The sequence below is a fragment of the Epithele typhae genome, assembly GCF_022376455.1.
Source record: "Epithele typhae strain CBS 203.58 chromosome Unknown BXZ73scaffold_32, whole genome shotgun sequence".
Classification (NCBI taxonomy): domain Eukaryota; kingdom Fungi; phylum Basidiomycota; class Agaricomycetes; order Polyporales; family Epitheliaceae; genus Epithele; species Epithele typhae.
The window spans coordinates 80888-101065 of NW_025954223.1; the positions used below are offsets into that span (position 1 = coordinate 80888).

The 20178-nt window shown below is 61.9% G+C and overlaps 5 protein-coding genes across 5 annotated transcripts; 2 read left to right on the top strand and 3 right to left on the bottom strand.

Moving 5' to 3' along the window:
* Window positions 1–1022: 1022 nt before the first annotated feature.
* BXZ73DRAFT_111 (uncharacterized protein) lies at window positions 1023–2069 on the bottom strand (the record flags this gene model as incomplete). Its single annotated transcript, XM_048017372.1, has 1 exon — window positions 1023–2069. A coding segment is annotated over one exon (1047 nt), but the record flags the coding sequence as incomplete, so codon positions are not given.
* A 4651-nt stretch (window positions 2070–6720) lies between these two features.
* On the bottom strand, window positions 6721–9581 carry BXZ73DRAFT_78387 (kinase-like domain-containing protein; the record flags this gene model as incomplete). The annotated part of the gene is made up of 6 exons (XM_048022872.1): window positions 6721–6872; window positions 7210–7262; window positions 7336–7412; window positions 7475–7600; window positions 7693–7983; window positions 8487–9581. The coding sequence occupies 6 exons, from the start codon at window positions 9579–9581 to the stop codon at window positions 6721–6723; spliced, it is 1794 nt and encodes a 597-aa protein (XP_047876731.1).
* An 876-nt stretch (window positions 9582–10457) lies between these two features.
* BXZ73DRAFT_48702 (tryptophan synthase beta subunit-like PLP-dependent enzyme) lies at window positions 10458–12386 on the bottom strand (the record flags this gene model as incomplete). Its single annotated transcript, XM_048020106.1, has 6 exons — window positions 10458–10704; window positions 10756–10859; window positions 10917–11555; window positions 11607–11763; window positions 11866–12281; window positions 12336–12386. The coding sequence occupies 6 exons, from the start codon at window positions 12384–12386 to the stop codon at window positions 10458–10460; spliced, it is 1614 nt and encodes a 537-aa protein (XP_047876732.1).
* A 964-nt stretch (window positions 12387–13350) lies between these two features.
* Window positions 13351–15760, top strand: BXZ73DRAFT_102436 (WD40 repeat-like protein; the record flags this gene model as incomplete). Its single annotated transcript, XM_048015230.1, has 6 exons — window positions 13351–14225; window positions 14278–14586; window positions 14643–15017; window positions 15072–15303; window positions 15363–15628; window positions 15691–15760. The coding sequence occupies 6 exons, from the start codon at window positions 13351–13353 to the stop codon at window positions 15758–15760; spliced, it is 2127 nt and encodes a 708-aa protein (XP_047876733.1).
* Window positions 15761–17082: 1322 nt separating this feature from the next.
* On the top strand, window positions 17083–19782 carry BXZ73DRAFT_48652 (amp dependent CoA ligase; the record flags this gene model as incomplete). Its single annotated transcript, XM_048020097.1, has 11 exons — window positions 17083–17247; window positions 17324–17378; window positions 17464–17478; window positions 17569–17595; window positions 17655–17673; window positions 17973–18002; window positions 18139–18575; window positions 18634–18695; window positions 18743–18822; window positions 18875–19240; window positions 19296–19782. 11 exons carry the CDS (start codon window positions 17083–17085, stop codon window positions 19780–19782), a joined length of 1743 nt encoding a protein of 580 aa, XP_047876734.1.
* Window positions 19783–20178: the final 396 nt, after the last annotated feature.

The following is a 20178-nucleotide window of genomic DNA, read 5'->3' on the forward strand; positions in this document are numbered from 1 at the left end:
AGCACCTGGCCGATGCTCGGCGACGTGCTCAGGCGCGACGCGATCGACGACCCCGACGCCCGCTTGCTCCTCTTGCTCGCGCTCCGGTCCAGCGCCGGGCTCGCTTCGAGCTGCGTCGGCCGTGCGGGCGTCGCTGCTTGCGGCTGCGGTTGGGAGGGCTTCGCTTCGGGCCCGTCGAACGCGATACGCAGGTTCGGGCTGGGGATCGCTTCCGTGATGACGGGGCTGGGTGCGAGCAGCATATGCGACGCGGGGGACCCAGACCGCGGCGTCTCGGGGATCGACGACAGCGCGGACGACGCCGATGACGAAGAGTAGATCGTCGCAAGCGAAGGCAGGGAGGGAAGCGACGCCAGTGTCGTGCTGTCCGCGCGCGCGTGCGGGTCCGCGCGGCCGACGTCGGGGCTCGGCGCACGGGGCTCCGGCTGAGGCGGGGTGAGCCCAAGGCCAAGTCCGAGGCCGCCGATCCGTGGGCTCCTCGGTGCGACGCTCGAGGGCGCGCGCGAGTGCGCGGGCGTCGATGGGGTGACGGGGGTGACGGACGACGAGACGATCGGCGAGCTCGTCCGCCGTGCGGTCTTCATCGCCTTGAACTGACCTGGAGCGTACGGCGCGCGGGAGGGCGCACCGAGCCCCATGCCGAGCGCCGCGCCGCGCACCGGAGCACGGTCTGGAACCGTGTTCGACCGCCTCCTTCCCTGCACCCTTGGCGGTTCTGGACGTGGCAGAGGACTCGGGAGCGGCGGCGCGATGAAGTCAGAGATTGAGCTCTGGAGCTCGACGAGGCCCTCCTCGACGCTCGGGCGCGGTGAGTCCGAGTACTGCACAGTGCCTGTGCTACCGCCTCCCGCGCTCCGGGCGTGCGACGTGGTCCGCGACGTCGACGTGCGCGACGTGTACGCCGACTGTGCGATCGAGTTCTGGCGCGTGTGGGTGGTAGTGTTGCAGGTCTCCGACGCCGCCGAGGTGAAGGACCGGAGCGAGCTCTTCCCCTGCGAGTTCTGCGTCCCCGCGCGCGGGCGCGGGAGCGTGTTGCTGTCCGCCCGGGCGGGCGCCGCGGGGTGCGCCTGCGCGAACGGCATCGGGAGCACCCCGCCCGCGCCTTCGCTGCCGCCGGCGTTCGCGACGATCCACCGCAGCCCGCGGAGTTCCTTGTCCTTCTTGCCGACCTCGCGCTCGAGGCCGTCCACGCGGCGCATGAGATCCTCCTTCTCGCGCGCGTGCTGCTCCGTCAGGTCGAGCAGGTAGGTCGACAGCCGCGTGTACTTGTCCATCTCCTTGCGAAGCGCCTCGCGGAGCTCGTCCACCGTCGTGCTTTGGCCCGGAGCGTCCGCGGTCAGACCGAGGCCAAGGGGGTTGGGGTCCTCGCGGACCGGGGTGCGGCTGTCGTCCGTGTCCTGGACGCTCCGCGCGCTGGCGGGCGAGGGCGGGACGCTGCCACCTAAGGCGCCCCGCGCGACGGACGAGCCGGTGTTCATCTTCAACGGGACGTAGATCGGGGGAAGGTCTCTCCGCATAGGCTTTGGGGACGGACTGGCAGCCCCTCGGGCCTTCTGGGGAGATGGAGACCGAACCGTCGCGGACCGGTTCAGTGGCGTACCCCGCGCGTTCGACTGGGGCGGGGATGGGAGAGGCTCCTTCGGTGGACCCGACACAGGCGGCGCCCATGTCCTCTTGAGCGGTGGAGGAGCCCGCCGAGTCGGCGTCGTATTGTCTACGGGGCTCGGGGAGGGAGAGGAGATCGTCTTGCTTCTGCCAATCGGCGAAGATATCCGTGACGGAGGCGTCGAGTTCGGCGGGGACGGACGAATCCTTCCGGGGGGAGGAGATGGAGACGACTTGGTAGCCTTGCGTGGGGCTGTGGCGATTATCTCGCGCTTGAGCCGGTTCAGCTGGATGACGCTTACATGTCGCCTGTCCTGTCTCGCCGTGCCCGGCTTCGTGGAGACGGTCGCGGGCGTCGGCCGCCCGCTCACGAAAGACATTGTGCCGCGGCGTGCCTGGGAGCCGTGGCCGTCGAGCTGGAAGTGGTCTTTGCGCAAGATCGTCTCTTCCTTGTAGGAGGTCGCAGAAGGCCTAATGTCTTCAACCAGACCATATTTGGCTGAATGCGTTGAAGTCGACGGGCTGGGCAGGTCGGTCGATGTGGGCGACTCTGGGGTGTTCGCGCGATCACTAGCTGCGGGGGTAGGAAGAGACGTCTCGCCGCGCTGTAATGGAAGAGGGGCCGATCGTGGGGACGTGTACGCATCGATGGGTTCGAGAACGGCGTTGTTGTGTGGAGGCGAGACAGTGATGATAGGTTGAGCTGACGCACGACTCTCTGAAGACTGCCGCTGAGACTCAAGCGAGCCCTTCCCCTTGCGTAGGTTTTGGGAAACGATGGATGCGGAAAGCGGGACAGATCTCTTCTTCGGGGAAGGCGAAGGGGCAGAGATATCGTGGTCAAATTGGGATACGGGGAAGTTAGAAGGCGCCGCGACGGAAGGTAACGCCGGGAGAGCGTGTCCCGTGCTCGACCTGCATCAGAGCGAAAAGTGTAAGTAATGAGCATCAGGTTCTGCGCATCGAGAAGAACAAGAAGCCGATCGAAGTCCAGCGTAGACGCCGAGCGCCAAACCTGTGCCGCCCGACGAGGGGATCGATGAACTCGTTGGACGAAGACATCTTCGACATGAATCCAGGCGGCATCAACTCTGACCGCGCAATTCAGGAAAGATTGTGAGAAGAGCGCAGGCTCTAGTCTCAGCTGCGAGTCTAGCGCAGACACAAGGGCCATTCCATCTGGCCTCGCGGGTGTTCCGTTTGCCGTGATGAGACCACGAAAAGCTTGTCTATATGGGCGCCAAAATGAAATCACGATCAAATCACATCGAGCACATGGGTGCTCAGCGCGAGAAAGAAAAAGGTGCGAGAGTAATGCGCCCGGGCGTGAGAACGCCGCGTTGGCTGGAAGTCGCGTCAGGGGCGCGATCATAGGCAATAGTGCTCGCGTCACCACCTGCGAATGCTCCGGGAGGGCACCCAATGCGTGAGCGTGGCGCACCACGGCATCTCGAGAGTTTTCAGAGAGGAAAACGGGAGGATGATGATGGAGGCCAAGGGGAGCTAGTGCAGATAACAAGCGCGCGCGGATCCAGAAAGCCGCAGGCCGAGACGCGGTCACGCGCATATATGCGCGTCGTCTGCTCGATGATGGGAACCCGAGAAGAAAGTGAAGCACGAAGGAGGAAGCTAGACTCACCCTGCTGGCGGGGGTGTGGGTAGAGGGGGCACGTCTTTGGACGCGTCTGTCGCCCGGCGTGGCACTCCCGAGGCGGCGGCGGCGGCAGCTTCGGCGGCTTTGGCGGTGGAGGGGGAGAAGCTGGGTAGACGTTTGCGTCCGAGGAAAGGGAATTTGGACCTGGGTTTGGATGGGGGTGTGACAGGCTCGAGTGGGGCGCGGGATGGGGAGGAGGGAAGGGGAGGACGTGGGTGCTCGCCTTGGCTGGGGCGGCCGCGCAGGAAGTCTGTGAGGTCGGAGGTGCGTGAGCGAGCGCGTCCGGGAGACGGGGAGAGGGCAGGGGGCATGGCTGGGTGGAGGGGTGGTGGTGGAACGCCAGGGCGGAGTGGAGGGGGTACGCGGGGGAGAGGGCCTAGGTGCTCATACGCGCGGGGGCTGGCGGGGAGACGGGAGAGAGGTCGCGGGAACGGGAGGGGTTCGTTAAAAGACGAGGGGGCGTTGGCGCCTGGGGGGTGAAGGCCATGGGGGGCGCGGGGGTGTGACGGGGGAAGGGGGATGCCGAAGAGAGGAGGGACGCCCTCGTAAGGCGCAAGAAGCCTCCCGCGTTCATCCCCGTCAAGCGAGCGAGCGAGCGGGACCAGGCGCGCGGGCGGCTTGTGCGCCTGCCCGCCCATCTCGCGTATCGCCAGATCCCCATTATCCTCCTCTCCTGGGGGCGCCGCCTGCCTTTCTCCGACGTTCCTGGCCCGACGCGGACGTATTTCTGCTCATCACCTCCCCCGATCTCCACCTTGTTCGTGCTGCCCATCGTCTCACTCGTCGCGCCCGCGCATGTGCTCCCACCCAACCTTGCGCACTTGCCTCTGGCCCCAAGTTCTGCCATCCATACGCTCGCGGACAACCCCCACATGCGGCGGGAGAGAGAGCGCGAACTCTCGATCGACCTTGGGCAACCATCCGTCGCGTCCGCCTCGCGTCTCGCCCCGCGCCTCCGACCCCCGACCGCGTCACTCTTCACCCCGCCCACCCTGCGCGCGATCACGCACTCGGCCCACCGGTCCCCTCAAAGCCTGATCCACCCACAGGTCCACCGTCAACGAGGGCGCAAAACAACTCCCTTGTCGGCACACTCGAATATTGCACTCACCTCCCCATGGGCCGTCTCCTCAACACAAGCGTCCCCATCCATGCCGCCCGTCGACATCCAAGGATAGGATCCCTGGGACTTTTCAGAGTTCTCCACGTTCTACCGCCGCATACCGCGTCTGGGCCCACCGCCCTCTCGTCATCCCTCACTTCAACTAGGCCCCGGACGGGGACGTCAGAGAACGCTGCCCATGGCGCACGGGAGGTGAGAAGGCGTAATCTCGGCGAACACACACGCCGGGTCCAGTCAGCTCAGCGAAACTTTCGATTGCGTTTCTCGACAAACCGCGGAGAACATCAGCAGTGCACTGCAGGCTGAGAGCCTCGCTGCGGCGGATGGCGCCGGGAGCCGTCCACCCGACGGCTGTCCTCAGCCCCAGCGCGCCGTCACCCGTGCGTGCGCACAGCGTACGTACCCCCACTTACGTTCGCGCGTTTCGCGACGTCGGGACTCGGGGTGCTTGTCCGTAGCAGCGGGTCCGGAGCGCGCCGTCGGCGGACACTCTTCTGGACACCGGCCGGGCGTCCAAGAGCTTCCGCGCGCGCGCGGTCGTCGAGTCGTCGAGGAGCCCGTCGTCGGTCGTTACGATCAATCAAGCGCATACCATACCGGAGACAAGGTGCACACTGCACGGGAGCCCGACGTCCAAACCAGTCCGCTCGGGCGCGCGACGCGCCAGTCGCCTCGCGTGCCGCCATGATCAATAATCAATTGCTCTCCTCTCGGTTCGCTGCACCGGACGCGGGTGCGGCTCTCCCCAGCTTTACTCTGCCCGTCACCTCATTGGCCCAGGCTGTGCGATTCTACTCTACACCGAGCCCCAGTCGACCCCTCGAAGGCTCGACGGCCGAGAGAGAGGCCCGCGACAACTTACCTCAACTCCTTGAGCGCAGCTGCGGGATGCCTACAACACGCTTGGCGCGTGCCGCTTGACTATATAGGTTTGTGTGCGTACTCCATCGCCGGCAGGGTCGCGGACCCTCTCCTGCGCCGCAATTGATATAATATATATCCCCGGCGCCCGAGCCGCTTCGCATCCCCGGCCACGGGACGCCTGAAAACCGCGAACGGTTAGAATTGCGACGGAACAGCCCCGCCCTGCTGTGGGCGCATCCCCACCCCGCTCACATAAATAATTGCTGGCGAATTCGAGGGCGTGGGGCGTGGGTCGAAGAACGCACCAACGTATACGAACCCCGCGGCCGCTGTCGTCACCACCGTCGTCGCCGAGTCTGGACACGCTCGCGGAGGCAAATGTCGCCCCCCTCCCCTGATCGCGGGAGTGGTCCGGGACCGTGAGTCTCAGATATTGTACTCGTCCGCGCGGTGTCCGCCGTCTATCGAAACCTGGGACCTCAGCGCTCACGGTCCCGGGCCCGGGCCTTGATCTCCGTGGTGGTAGTAGCACTGGCACTGTGCGCGAACCGTTCTCCCGAAGGGGCCAAATCCCCGACAACCCGACGACCACGTACAGGCTGGCGAGTTGCGAGCCTCACGGCGTGGACGGACTTCTGCTTTCGGACGTGGCTAACCACGACGCGGGAGGCTTTTCCGAATTCCGGAGACGAGACTTTCCTCAGCTGGCCGCTCAGAGAAATGGATTATGGCGCGCAATACCGGCCGCGGCGGGCCGCCGACTCTCAGAGCTCAAGCCCGCGCGCGGTCCGCACCTCCCATCCCCCGCCGTGCGTCCGATGAATTTCTACGTTGCGCTCAGGTACGGCGGCCGGGACTCTCTCGGTCCCGGTCCCGAGCAAGGGTCGTCGTCTCCGGGGATTAGGGGAGGAGCGATCAGTCGACACAACTTGTGCGGCGTGCACAAGACGGATGCCGGCACCATGCCACATCTCAAGCAACATACCCGCCCAGGCACGCTGATTAGGTAGAGTTCGAACACGGTCTATGTATGTACTTCGACGCGGGGACTCAAAACCCGGTTACATATCCTGAATAGCAAACAAGGACGGAGATCATCTACGTTCTACCCCGACACAGCCGGCGGAGGCACAAGACCCCACCGCTTTTCTTGCACAAGTCGCACCGCGCCCTGGGACCGTGCCTGACGGTCCCCCCCGTCGACGTCGAAGTCGCAGCACGATGCGCACCGTCCGCTGCGCACGTCAACCACGCCAACCACGCCGCTCGAAGCATCGGCTCAAGCATCGGCTCAATCCTACAGGCCTCAGGAGTCATGCCTCAGGCCCTGAAGCCTAAATTCCCCGCACGAAGCCAGCGACGGCCTCGCCCCACAGTCCACAGTCCAGGCCATCAACACCGATTCCAGGTTCCAGATTCCAGCGAAAGGGCGGGCGCGGGGCCGGCCGACAATCCGCCGGGACCGGAGCGCGGTTCAGCCAGACCGGGGGGCCTGCGTCCCCCAGATCCCGCGCGCGTTCGCCCAGCCGAGCTCGCCCGCGGGGGTCGCCTCGAGCACGGGCGCATCGGCGGGCGACTCGAGCGGGCGGCGGGCGTACGTCGCGGCGAGGGGCGGAGGGAGGCCGGCTGCGGGCGCGGCGAGTGGGCGGGGGACCGGTCGCGGAGGGGAGGGGAGGGGGTTCGACGCCGCGGAGGGCGATTCGGGTTCCGGGGCGGGGGGTGCGCGGTTTTGGGGTGCGGGCGAGGGAAAGAGGGTTCAGGAGGGGGGGAGAGCGGGTCAGCACAAGCCTTGTGATGTGATGGGAAGGACGGGGGAGGGGGTGGGAGGATCACGGATGGTGAGACGCGGGCGTTCGGTAGCCGCGTGGCACTAGACCCGAAGAGCGCCCGGCCGCGGCGAGAGGGTCCAACGTCCAGGGACGCGGGGGCGGGAAAGACGAGGGAAACGGGAAGGCGCACGCACCGGTAACGAGGTCCTCAGGGTCTTCGCGCGCGAGCGCGTCGAACGTGTTCTCGCTGGAGGCAGGGAGCGCGAAGCGAGGGAAGGCGCGGTGAGCGGGAGTTACTTTGGCAGGGCCGGGCTGCTCACCGGTTCTCGTCGATGAAGAATTCGTGGTGGCGCAGATGGCGCATGCTGAACCGCGCGCGGGGCTCGAGCACGATGAGCTAGCCAGCACCAGTTAGCCTCCTACCACAATAAGCAGCAAAACAGCGCGCGGCCGACGCACCCCGCTGATCATGTTCTCCTCCGCGGCGGAGAGCGCCCGCGCCCGCGACCGCACGTACGACTCCCCCTCCTCCCTCTCGTTCCAGCGCGCGTAGTCCGTCCGCGCCGTGTGCGCGACGAACAGTGGCTGGACACGACAGCCCCGGATCAGCCCCCGTTCATCTCCGCCGCCCCTGCCCGACGGCGCCAGGGCGGCGACGCAAACGGTTTAGCACTCACCACGCCCGCGAGCAGCTCGAACGCGACGCATCCAAGCCCCCACCAGTCCACCGCCGTGCCGTACGCCGCCTTCTTGTCGACCTCGGCCGCCATGCACGCCGTGCTGCCCGCCTTGACGTCCGAGTACGTCTCCCCCTCGACGAGCGGCCGCCCGGGGCTCGCGAGCAGCGCGGTGTTGAAGTCCGCGACGCGCGCGCGGCTGTCAGGGCCGAGGTGGTCGACGAGGATGTTCTCGGGCTTGACGTCCCTGTGGATGATCCCCATCCCGTGCAGGGCGTCGAGGCCGAGCGCCTGCGTCCGCGACGCGCGGAGAGGCGGAGAGGTGGAGATGAATGCCGGTGTGCGGAGAAGAAGCGGGTCGGGGCGGGGCGGGCGGCGTTCGCGACGTGCGCGCAGTCGGGGCACGCCGACGGCAGAAAAAAAACCACACCGACGGTCAGGGCCGGGCGGGCGCGAGAAGGCGGAGATGAAAAGACGAGGGCGAGGCGCGGGGGATTGGGTTAGTGCGCAGCAGTATAATGAATGTGAGAACAGGGACGCACCACCTGCGCCAGCCAGCGCCGGACGAGAGGTCGGGACAATTTGTGGTGGCCGACCCTGTGGATCGCGCCGAACAGGTCGCATTGCATCAAGGGCTTTCGGAGATGAGCGGTCGCCCATGGGAGCATCGAGGCGGAGCGCGCACGGGGACAGCGATCGATAATTGAGCGCAGCGCAGTGGACGGCGCAACGAAAGGTGACAGGAGCATATGCGCGCGTCAGCAAAACGAAGCGTGTGCGCGATCGCGACGCACCATGACGAACAGCACAGAGTCTGCGCTCTCCATGACCGCGTGGACCTCCATGAGGTGCGCGCGGTCGCGTGCCCGTGCGCCCGCGATCATCTTGTATACCTTGAGCTCTTCGCGCAGGCCAGCCATGCGCGCCGCGTCCGCCTCCCGCCGTTTCTTTCCGAGTGAGCGCGCCTCGTCTTCATTCAGCTGCTTTCCCTGCAGCAGGCGCGCCTCGTGCTCGTCCGCCACCTTCCTCTTCGACACGCGCGCACACAGCACGCGGCCGGTCCGGAGATCCTGCACGGCATAGGTGCAGCCAGAGTTGCCCTCCTCCAAGTCGCACAGTATGGCCAGCCTAGCGGGCGCAGGCATCGATGGCGGATCGGGCGACAAGCCATGGAAGGGCGGGCGCGAGGGGGCGGAAGCCGGTACAGGCACACGCCGTGATGGCTTGCGTCGGCGCGAGGACAACGGAGGCGGCGCGACGGTAGCGCGGGTTGGGCTCCCCGTCGCACCTTGGTCGTACGGAGGTGGCGGAGGTGGCGCGCGGCGCGCTGGACGTGGCGGCGAGCGTGGGACGACGAATGCCTGCGTCCCGCCGAAAGTGCGGATCTGGGCGAAGTCCGAGTTATGGGCGGGCTTGAGGGCTTTAGGGGTCACGGTCACATATGCGGGACCAGGGGAGCGGGGAACGGGGGGCGAAAGCAAAGAGAGCTCCGAGTCGATGCTGCTTGGCCTATCCAGAACCGGAGGCAAGTTGAATCGAATCGTGGGGCGGGGTGTGGCTGTAGATAGTGGGGGGACGACGACCGTTGGGAGACCCAGGTCTTGGGTTTCGAAATCGAGTCGAGTGGGCGATGGTCGCGCGTGATGACTATTTTGAGGACGAGACGACACATGCCCGTAGTTCCCTCTGGTTTGCGGTGGCGACAACCCCCCAACCGCGTTCGCGCGTCGGAGGCGCTTGGGTTCGCGAATGGGTGAGGCTGCCCAGGTGATGTGGGTTCCAGGTCTAGGTGAGCGGGGCTCTACGAGGATGGGTGGCAGACGACTGCGTTTAGCAGGCGGAGCGGTAGGTGTCGAGGCAGAGCGGCGAAGGGACGTGAAGGGGGCCATTAGGTGGTTTCTCGAGATGAAGGACTGGCGAAGAGAGGACTGAGATGCCAGGGAGAGTCGTGGCCTTTTAAACGATGTGAGAGTCTTCGGAGGGGCCCATTGCCGAGGCCACAGTAGAGGCGTAGCAGTATGCAGCCGTGGACGGGATTGGTTTACGGGGACATAGCATTGGGGGCCGCTGCAAGGCCAAAGCCACCAGAGCACAGGTCGTGGGTGGCACAATGAGTCGGAGTTTCGAATTTGGTGGCCAGTGGCCAATGATGGCGACGATGGGCCACGGTGATGCGGATTCTGGACAGTCATGCGCAGAACATCTATGAATACTTGGGTACTGGCTGCAGGCAGCAGGTCTAGAAATCCGACCAGAGAGCATGGCCGGGGTATGAAGCTTTGAAGCGTCGCTCTCCTCGAGATCCAGGTGGTGTGCCCTGCGGCCAGCCCACGTGGTATGATGTAATCATCCACCTCTTGTTCAGCTCCTGCACGAGGCATGTTGCTTTGTCCTGCAGGGCATCGAGCTAATCGTGATTAAACAGAGGCAACCGTGGTTCTGGGTGATGAAGATTGGTCTCAGAATATGTAGGGCCTGTTTTTCCTATCGTTGTGGGTAACATGCGAGTGCTGCCCACCCTGGGAGTGAGTAAATAGATAGTCGCCGTCGAGCACTCCATGAATAGCCGAGGGATGCACAATCGGAATGGCGATATAGACAAATATTTGAAGCGAAGGTGACCCACGCACCCTGAAGTACCAGACTTCGTCGAAGGTTAATAGTGATATTGTACGAAGGTTAATATGACATGTTTGTACGAATTTCTGTCTTTATGTCTCTGAGATCAGCATACACCACGCATTTTGTTCGTCCGCGCGAGCTCATCATACACTCGACCCCACCGGCTTCCCCGCACGTACGGTCTTCTCGATTGCCTTCTTTACGAGGTCAACCTCCGCGCGGGGGATGGTGATGGCCCTACGTTCGCGGTCGGTCAGACCCTTCAACTCTGGTGGCAAGACGTCGCGCTCAAAGTCGAATGATTGCGAGCCAGAGAGTGCGCGTGTGACGGCGTCGGAGAATTTCGCCGGGTGCGCGGTGGAGAGTACAATTTGCCTGACAGCAGGAGAACTGAAGGAACGCATCAGCCCGATAGTTTGAGAGGCTGATATGAATACTTACTTTTGCGTTGCGACGACGCGCGCGGCATGCAGGCCAACGGCCGTGTGAGGATCGGCGACGTAGTGCGCGTCGGACTCAAAGTAGTACTTGATCATCTCCAGCGTCTGTATATGCGTCCTCATAAGACACTAGAACCTTACACACAAGGCTGTATGACTCACCTGCTCGTCCGAAACACGCTCCGCGAAAAAATCCTTCCGTGCAAGCTCCAGCGCCATGACCGGAACCTCCACCCGCCCATCATGCTTGACCTTCGCCATCCACTCCGCAATCGTCTTGCTAGCCGCAATCGTGTCCTGCCCGCTCGTCTCGTATGCGAGATACCACAGCAACCTCTCGAAGTTGCTCGACACGAGGATGTCCATCGCGGGGCTGAGCGTCTCTCGAACCCCGCCATTGGCAGTAGCCTGTCTTCCATCCGACGCACCGGCCGCGGGGGCGGTTGGCTGCGGAGCCGCGGTCCCCGAGGCCGCGGGTGACGAGTCGACCTTTTCGTACGCGCCGCTGCGCCAGAAGCGCGCCAGGATGTCGTTGGCGTTCGTCGCGACGCCCAGGCGACCGATGGGAAGACCCATGCGCTTCGCGTAGTAGCCCGCGAGAACGTCCCCGAAGTTTCCGGTGGGAACGACGAACTGGATCTCGATGTCTGCGTCGGCAGGAAGCTGGCGGCGAAGGTGGAAGTAGGAAAGGAAGTAGTAGACGGTCTGAGCGAGGATCCGCGCCCAGTTAATGGAGTTGACCGCCCCGAGCCGGTACTCCGCGTTGAAAGCGCGGTCGGCGAAGAGGGACTTGACGATGTCCTACAAATTGAGGTGAGATGGGAGGCGCGGTTAGAAAACCAAATAGCATACCTGACAGTCGTCAAACGTGCCTCCGACGGTGAGACAGTGCACGTTGGGGTCAAGTACTGTCGTCATCTGCGCTTCTTGAATCTCCGAGACACGTCCGGTCGGGAAAAGAATGAAGATAGACACGTTGTCTTTGCCGCGGAGACCGTAAATGGCGGCGCTGGCATCGAAACACCGTTAGACATACTCGACTCCACTGCAATGCGGGGAAAGGGGAGACGACATATGCGCGCAATATGTGAACAGGGGGCAACACACTCACCTGCCCGTATCTCCGCTGGTTGCACCGACAACCGTCAAATTTTCCGGCTCTTCTGTGGGAGCCTTGCGCGCATTGCGTCGCTTGAGGAAGAACTCGAAGAGATTCCCCAGAAGCTGAAGGGCGACGTCTTTGAACGCGAATGTAGGGCCGTGGAAGAGCTCCAAGACATAGGTGGTGTCGGTGAGCTTTTTCAAGGGAGTGACGTCGGGATGGCGGAAGGTGCTGTACGACTTCTCGACCAGAGCGCGGAGCTCGGCTGTTGAGATTTCGTCCGGGGAGATGTATAGGGAGAGTACTTCTACAGAAAGATCCACAAAAGAGTGGTCCTTCCAAGCAGTCTGCCAGTCTTTGGGGAGAGTGGGGATGGATTCCGGGATGTAGAGACCGCCGTCGGGAGCGAGACCAGTGAGGACGGTCTGTCAGCGGGGCTCTCAGAATCTCGGATGTGATCTTGGGAGGAAAGAAATGACCTCTTCAAAGGACAAGAGCTGGTCTGCGCCGCGGGTAGAGAAGTACTTCATCGTGGAGAGGTGGTGGTAGCGATGAGAGACGACATTGACTCGACTGTCGGCGGATGGACAGACAAAACGGAGGAAATCTCAGCCACCGCGCCCACGTGCGTGCATGGATCGGCACTTGAAGATCTGGAGTGATGATTGCGAAAGTCTGAACAGAACTTCATCCTGACCCAGAATACAATGGCCAGTACTGTCGAACAGTCCGCGGTCTTACGTCCGCACCCAGGTGTCTGAAGTCTGCCGCCAGAAGATGAAAACTGAGCAAGGTGGGCCTAGCGTCGCGAAGGTTACAAGAATATGTCCGCCGTGCGACTGCAGCAAGCCTGCATCGTGGCCTACACATGATCCACACAAACACGCAAAACCAAGTTGTCGTGAATGCTTGCCGTGCTCTTCAGGCAGCACCGCCATTCATCACCTGGGTCTGTCAAGGGAGGACGTCGTGCGAGCGTTATTGCTTAGATCGCGCTCGCCGATCCTTGTCACCGCCCCCTTCACCGTCATATTTCTTCCCCTAGTTGCCTTGGGCTCGTCTGATGGGGCGACAGGAGACTGGCGCAGTGCGCATGTGACGGGGACGGACATCGGGGTTGTCGCGCCGACGGTGGCCATAGTGGCACTCGTGGGCGCTTCCGTGTCAATGTCCCGAACTTGGCGGTGTTCAACTTGCGTGACCCTTTCCACCGTCCACCACCACCCTCACGCCTCTACGTTCTTCATCGTACCCTACTCCCCTATCTTTCCTTCTACCTCACGACCCAACGTTTCTCTGCTTGGACTTGTCCATTGAACCCCAATCGCCGGATTCCAACCTTGGTCGCCACACTTGCTGGAGACATCTAGCACCCAACCCCTCCTGCAATCGGTCGTTGTCGGCTCCGGTTGTGACACAGCGTCTGAGAGGTGTCTCAAGCCCGCGGCCCTGCATACAGTCAGCACTTCATCCCATACCCCTCATCTACCCCCGATGGCCTCCTGGCCGCAGCCCTACTATAACGCCCACGTCCCCTTCCCCCCTTACCACGACCACGATGAAGAAGACGACTCGCTGAACGCAGCGTATGAACACGAGGATCCGCAGCCGCCACCGCGCTTCAGCCACTTGCTCAACTCGGTGCTCGGTTCCCCATTCCTCACGACCTCCGACCTCCCAGGCGACTCGTCAGACACGGCGTATGCGCCCAGCGCTGCCCCGATGGACACATTGGACGTGATGGATGACAGTGACGCCACTGGTTCGGAGATGGAGGACGTTGACGGCGCACTCTTTGCCGTGCCCCGTGCTCTCACCGTGACACGCCCAACGTCACCAACCCCGAGCTTCCGAACGGACACATTCTCGATTGTCAACTGGAACCCTGAGGTGTACAACATGGTCCTTCCACCAGAGCTGGACAACGCGTCCCGTTGCTCGATTGCTCTCCTCCAAGCAGGGCGACGCACCATATCTGGTTACTACCCCAGTAGCTCAAGCTGGAGCAACGCGCGCACCCCGGCCCCCTCACCTATCAAGGCCTCGCGGAGTCTTACGATTGGGATGGGATTTCTTCCGAAGATATGGGATGTGCTGCGGGAGGGGTCACCTGGTAAAAAGTTGCGCCATCGTCGTCCTGGGCTGCCATCATGGGAGACCGAATATCACTCGGACGGCTCAATCGACTACTCGAACATGCCGCCGCTGGACGACGACGAAGGGGAACTCGTTGACGATGAAGGCTGCTTCATCGATGTTCGGGCGGTAACTGGTATGGACATTGTCTCGCACCTCCCACTAGAACTCGCCCTCCACCTCCTCACCTTTCTCGATCTTCCTTCCGTTCTTGCCTGCCTTCGTGTTTCAAGGTACTATGGTCGCTCTTCCCTATCAGACCAATGGTGCTAACCCTCCTCGTAGAAACTGGAATCATCTTGCCCTCGACAACTCAATATGGCACGCCTTGTTCTCGTCGAAGGAATGCGACGGATGGCGGGTGGACCTCAGGAGAACGCTCCGCAGGAAGTCATTGTACTCCAGTATACCTGCGCCTTTAGAGGTCCACTGGTATGAGGTCTATCGGAACAGGCAAGAACTGGACCGCCGATGGGCCAACTTTCCAGCCGCCGGGCTGAGTGCCGACATGAGCGACGACACCGTAGTATCCGAAAAGGAGGTTACTAAGGCCTGGGAGCCCAAGGTCATGCGAATTAGTGGGCATGGTGACAGGTGAGTCTTGCGACGCCTCCGTATTTGGCATGCGGTTTATGCGGGTGCAATCACAGCGTTTACTGCTTGGAGTTTGACTCGTCGAAGATCATCACCGGCTCCCGGGATCGCACGATCAAGGTCTGGAGCCTGAAGACGGGCAAACTCCTTGCGTCCTTCGGAGGTCACCGCGGCAGCGTCCTTTGTCTCAAGTTTGACCGTGATTGGGACATCCCCGACTATAACAAGCCCGACTTCGATCCTCGTGCCCCGCGGAAGGGTTCGATGGTCAGCGGCTCGAGTGACTGCACAGTATGCGTTTGGGACATCTATGCACACTACATTCCTGGAGAGGACGAACCTCGCATCACCGCTGAGGTTCGCGCCATCCTGCACGCTCACAGCGGCGGGGTGCTGGATCTGCGCATCGACTCGAAGTGGATTGTGAGCTGGTACGTTATTTTCTCTTCTTAGTCCCCCATTATTGAGTGAAGATGACGACATAGCTACGAACACAGCTCGAAGGACGCTTTGATCCGTGTGTGGGATCGGGAGACACTCGAACTGCGGTGCACGTTGCGCGGCCATGAAGGACCTGTCAACGCCGTCGGGTTGCAGAACGACCGAGTCGTCAGCGCAAGCGGCGATGGCAAGATGATCCTATGGGATGTCAAGTCTGGGAAGCGCCTCCGTACGTTCGAAGGCCATGATCGTGGGCTGGCGTGCATTGAGTTCAAGGTGTGTTTGTTGCTGGACCATCTGCTGAGTTGTGTTCACTTAAGTGATTGTCTTTTAAGGATAACTTGATCGTCTCGGGCTCCAACGACTGCAAGATCAAGGTCTGGGACGCAAACACGGGCATGTGCTTGCGCGTCCTCACCGGTCACGAGTACCTGGTCCGCGCTCTCTCGTTTGATCCACGCAGCGGGCGGCTCGTGAGCGGTTCATATGACAAGACGGTGAAGGTGTGGGATCTGCATACGGGCAAGATGGTCCGCGAATTCCGAGGCTGCCATGCCAGCCACATCTTTGACGTCAAATTCGACCACTGCCGGATCGTGAGGTGCGTTCTATCCTCTCGTCTGGCATCGTGCATTTGGGCTGACTCTACAATGACCCTTATAGTACGTCGCACGACAGGAAAATCGTCGTGCTCGACTTTTCTGAAGGTCTGGACACGACATTGTTCGTGTAGAGGTCGACGTCAGTCCGACCCCATCCCCCCACTTTCTACCATAGCTCCTCCCTAATGGACGACCTCACGCTCTCTCATGCGTTTGTCCCTCCTATCTTGTTTCGCTTTCATACGTACATAGTTTTCTTGCCTGTTTTCTTGTTTTCGATCATCTTGCGCCTGCGGCAGCCCATTGTCTCTATGCGCTTATCTCCCATTCTTTACACCTCTTCCCACAATACGCATCCTCACACGATACCCCCGCACATCGACCGCCATCCACAGGAGTTCTCTTGGATACTATTTATGTATCACCACCACGCGCTCTCCTTTCCAGACTCCCGCGCCCCCGTTCCCGATTCCAGAACCCGCCCTCATTCGCCTCCAGCGCCCTCGTACCGAGACAGGACCGTGCCGCCGTGTTGTCTGTAGCCTGCCCCCCACGCCCTGTACGTTCGTTCCGCCGCGCGCTCACACTGTACTATTACATGGAATCTCTCTGTCATCATCATGTCAAGACGCGATTCAAGCGGAAGGCTTCCGTGCGAGATGCCGTCTCTAGGTTCTCGCGGTTCTGGTTTCTCGCGGCTCTGGCTTCTATGTAGTTCCGTTCCGCCGAGCACTGAACGTTGAGGCTCGTTCAGGCCCGTCGATCCCATCGGCATTAGTCCTACAAGCTGAGGGTCGCCGTGCGCGCAATCACAGTTTGCGCTAGCGCTGAGTGCCAATTGGGCTGCGAGCGGGCGTCAAGGGCCGAGAACACGATCGATAGCAGGCACCCAGCTGATTCACTTCCTACCACCACCATCTCGTCCTGTGCGCATGCACCGCCTGTTGCATACACCGCCTATTACATCCACATCATTCCGTGCCCTTCTTCAAACCGCAGTCGGTATTTGCATAACGGGCTGTTGATCACTCCGTGCTGATATCATGCATTGCAGCTCGGCTGCAACTTGCAAGGGACAGACGCTACTAGTCGAAATTTTCCTTGATTTGTCGGCCGCGGGTGCGAACGCGCTCACCAAACACATGACGGGTGCAAGCTCGCGCGCCGCCTCGGAGCTTCCGCAAGCGTGGGCTTATGTGCGTGGGCACGGGGACCACGGTGGCGCACCATCGCGGCCGGCGCAGGGTTCAACATTCATTTGTGGCCACGGTACCTACCAAGTCCAGGAGGGGCGTTTGCCGGACGGGGTACTTTTAAACTCGCGCGCGCGTCTCCGCCAGACTGGTCGAATTCCGACTTCCCCTCCCCCCACCCCCCGCATTCTCCCACATATAACATCTTGGAACAGGCCGTCAACCTCCCCCTACTCCTAGCCATCTCTCCAGCTTCGTCCATGGCTGAAATTGTTGCCGACGGCGGGCCCCTTCCCCACATTCCTGACGACCTCACGATCCCTCAGTTCATCCTCGATGCCCATCACCCCGCGCGACCGGTGCTCAAGAACGTCCAGCCTTGGATAGTCGATGATTTGTCGGGGCGCGAGTATGGTTCGGATGAGGTACGTCGCGTCACCCCTCTCACGCGTGAGTGAGGTCACCGAGCTGGTTCTCACCCGGCCGCCCCCGCGCATATAGTTGCGCGCACGCACGCACGGGCTCGCGAATGCCTTGAAGCTGCGTTGGAACATCGGTGCGCCTTCCCCTGTCCTCCGCCCTCGCTGTCCGGTGCGTCTGACGTGCCATGTTTTACATATCCCGTTCCGCACGGCGACCAGGGGAAGATGATGTCGGTAAGCACATCTCGTTTTCGGCTGTCACGGCAATCTCAGTCAGTTTCTGACATGGCCCCGGGCGCTTTTAACTTCTCAACTATCTGACAGTCTGCATCTTTGGGCCTAATCACGTTGGTGTGTGCTCCGTGTTTCTCGCATATCAGCGTGCGCTAAAGGATCACGGCCTTTCTCAGACTACCCTGTGGCTGTCTGGTGCGTCCGAGGTTAACCCGCGCTGTGCCTACGAGCGCGGGCGTGTCTATGACAGCTGGTAACAAATCGATGGAGACTTCGCGTTCCCGCACATACGCAGCAGAGCTCAAAAAAGCGCGGCCGCGCGCGCACAGGCGCAGCGGAGAGCGGAGTGAGAGCGACCCTGGCCGCTTCTTTGTTTCGAGCTCCACCGCAGCCGACCGTATATGTGCGGGAAGCCGAGGTCTCTATCGATTTGCTACCAGCTGGAATGCGCATATATGCAGACGCTGACAGCGCCACGATTCGCGCACCCACAGGGCCGTGCACAGATTAGGAGGTATTATAACGTGAGTGCAGTCTTGTCCATCTCGCGTTCGGCAGAGCATAAACTTACAATCGTATCTACCCCTTTGCACATGCGATGCGTGCATATATACGCCACGTCCCTCGCACGCGCCACACCTCCGCGGCATGGGTCTTCAGCGGCGCAAATCCAGCATACACCGCGGAGGAGCTCGAGTACCAGCTCGGCGCCACTTCCGCACGCCTTCTCATCGCGCATCCGGGCTCGCTCCCAGTCGCGTTGGATGCCGCAGCTCGCGCTGGACTCGCACCACAGCGCGTCGTGGTTTTCGATCCTGTCCCGTCCTCAAAGCACACGGATGTACAGGCGCTGATCGCGGAAGGCAACATGCGCGCACAGACGTTCATCGAGCGCCGGCTGGCACCCGGAGAGGGACGCCAAAAGCTCGCTTTCTTGAGCTTCAGTAGCGGGACGACAGGGCGGCCGAAGGCGGTGATGATCCCGCACTACGCCGTGCTCGCAAACTGCATCCAGATGGCGCACTTTACGCAGGTGACGGACGAAAGCAAGCCGTTGGAGATGCAGCGGTACCGCCCGGGGAGCAAATGCCTGGCGAGTGAGTGCTCTTATTTCTGGCTGTCTCGCATGTGTGGTTGACACGGCGGGCCCGGCAGATCTTCCCTTCTACCACATTTATGGACTTGTGGTCGTGCTGCACTTCAACTTGTTCATTGGGGTACGAGCACACGATTCGTCTAGAGCGCATATACTGACATGGAACAGACTACGGTCGTGGTCGTGCAGAAGTTCCAGTTTGAACAGATGCTCGCGAGCATACAGAGGTACCACATCACGCATCTTTAGTGCGTGTCCTTCCCACTATTCTGCTGTCATCGCGCCTCACCCCTGCCACAGCCTCGTGCCCCCAATGATTGTCCTTCTATGCAAACACCCGGCAGTGAAGAACTACGACCTATCTTCGGTCATGCAGCTCATGTGCGGCGCAGCACCGCTCTCCGCCGAGCTCACCGCGCACCTCACGCAGGTCCTGCCGCACTGCTGGATCGGCCAGGGCTATGGGATGACCGAGACGTGCACCACGGTCAGCTTCCCACCGATCGACCGCCAGTACGGCACCCCGGGCTCCGGTGGCCTCCTCCTCTGCGGCTGCACCGCGCGCGTCGCCAAACCCGACGGCACTGTCGCCGCGCTCGGTGAGCGGGGTGAGCTCGTGGTCAAGGCGCCGAGCGCCGCGCTCGGGTACATGAACAATGAGCAAGCGTGCGTCACTCTCCCTTCGTTCTCTGATCCCCGCCGGACGTTGACGCGCCTCCAGGACCAAGGACACGTTCCAGGACGGCTGGGTGCGCACCGGGGACGAAGTGTACTTCAACGCGAACAAGGAAATTTTCATCGTCGACCGGATCAAGGAGCTCATCAAGGTCCGAGGCTTCCAGGTCGCGCCGGCGGAGCTCGAGGGCCACTTGCTCACGCACCCGGCGGTGGACGACGTGTGCGTGGTCGGCATCCCGGACGAGTTCGCGGGCGAGGTGCCGCTCGCGTTCGTCGCGCCTTCGGCGGCAGCGGCGAAGGCTATCAAGACGGGCGGGAAGCGTGCGGAGGAAAGGGCGCGCGCGGAGATCATGAAGCACGTCGCGGACCACAAGACAAAGTACAAGCATTTGGTGGGCGTGGAGTTCGTGGATGCGGTGCCGAAGAATCCGAGCGGGAAGCTGCTGAGAAGGTTTTTGCGGGAGAAGGCGAAGGACATGCAGAAGGCTGGGACGCTTTCGATGATGCAAACGGCGCGTGCGAGGCTGTAGAGACACTAGTGCGATACACAGGTGTTTACGATCATGATATGACACTCCCGCGGCGATCAGCCACCCCCGCATGCGGGGCAAGGACTTGCCTGGACTAGCGCGTCCTCATATTGGGGAAGTGAAACCTGCGACTTGTCAGCAGCACTCACAGTTCCTAATGTCTTGAGAACGCGGGGCACGATCCTCGTTCGTCCGGCTGAGCAACTTGAACATTAATTGTGAGCCTTGAGACGCTCTTTGGCCGTCGACGCGCGCTGGGAAGGGCACCAGCATTGCACAGTAGGTCGCAACATGTGGGGAGCATGCCCTTTGATGAGATATGAGACAGTGAAGGGCTGCATGTGACAAGTAACGTATCTTGGCTAATCCGCGAGTTGCTTTGAGGGCTGCGCGTGA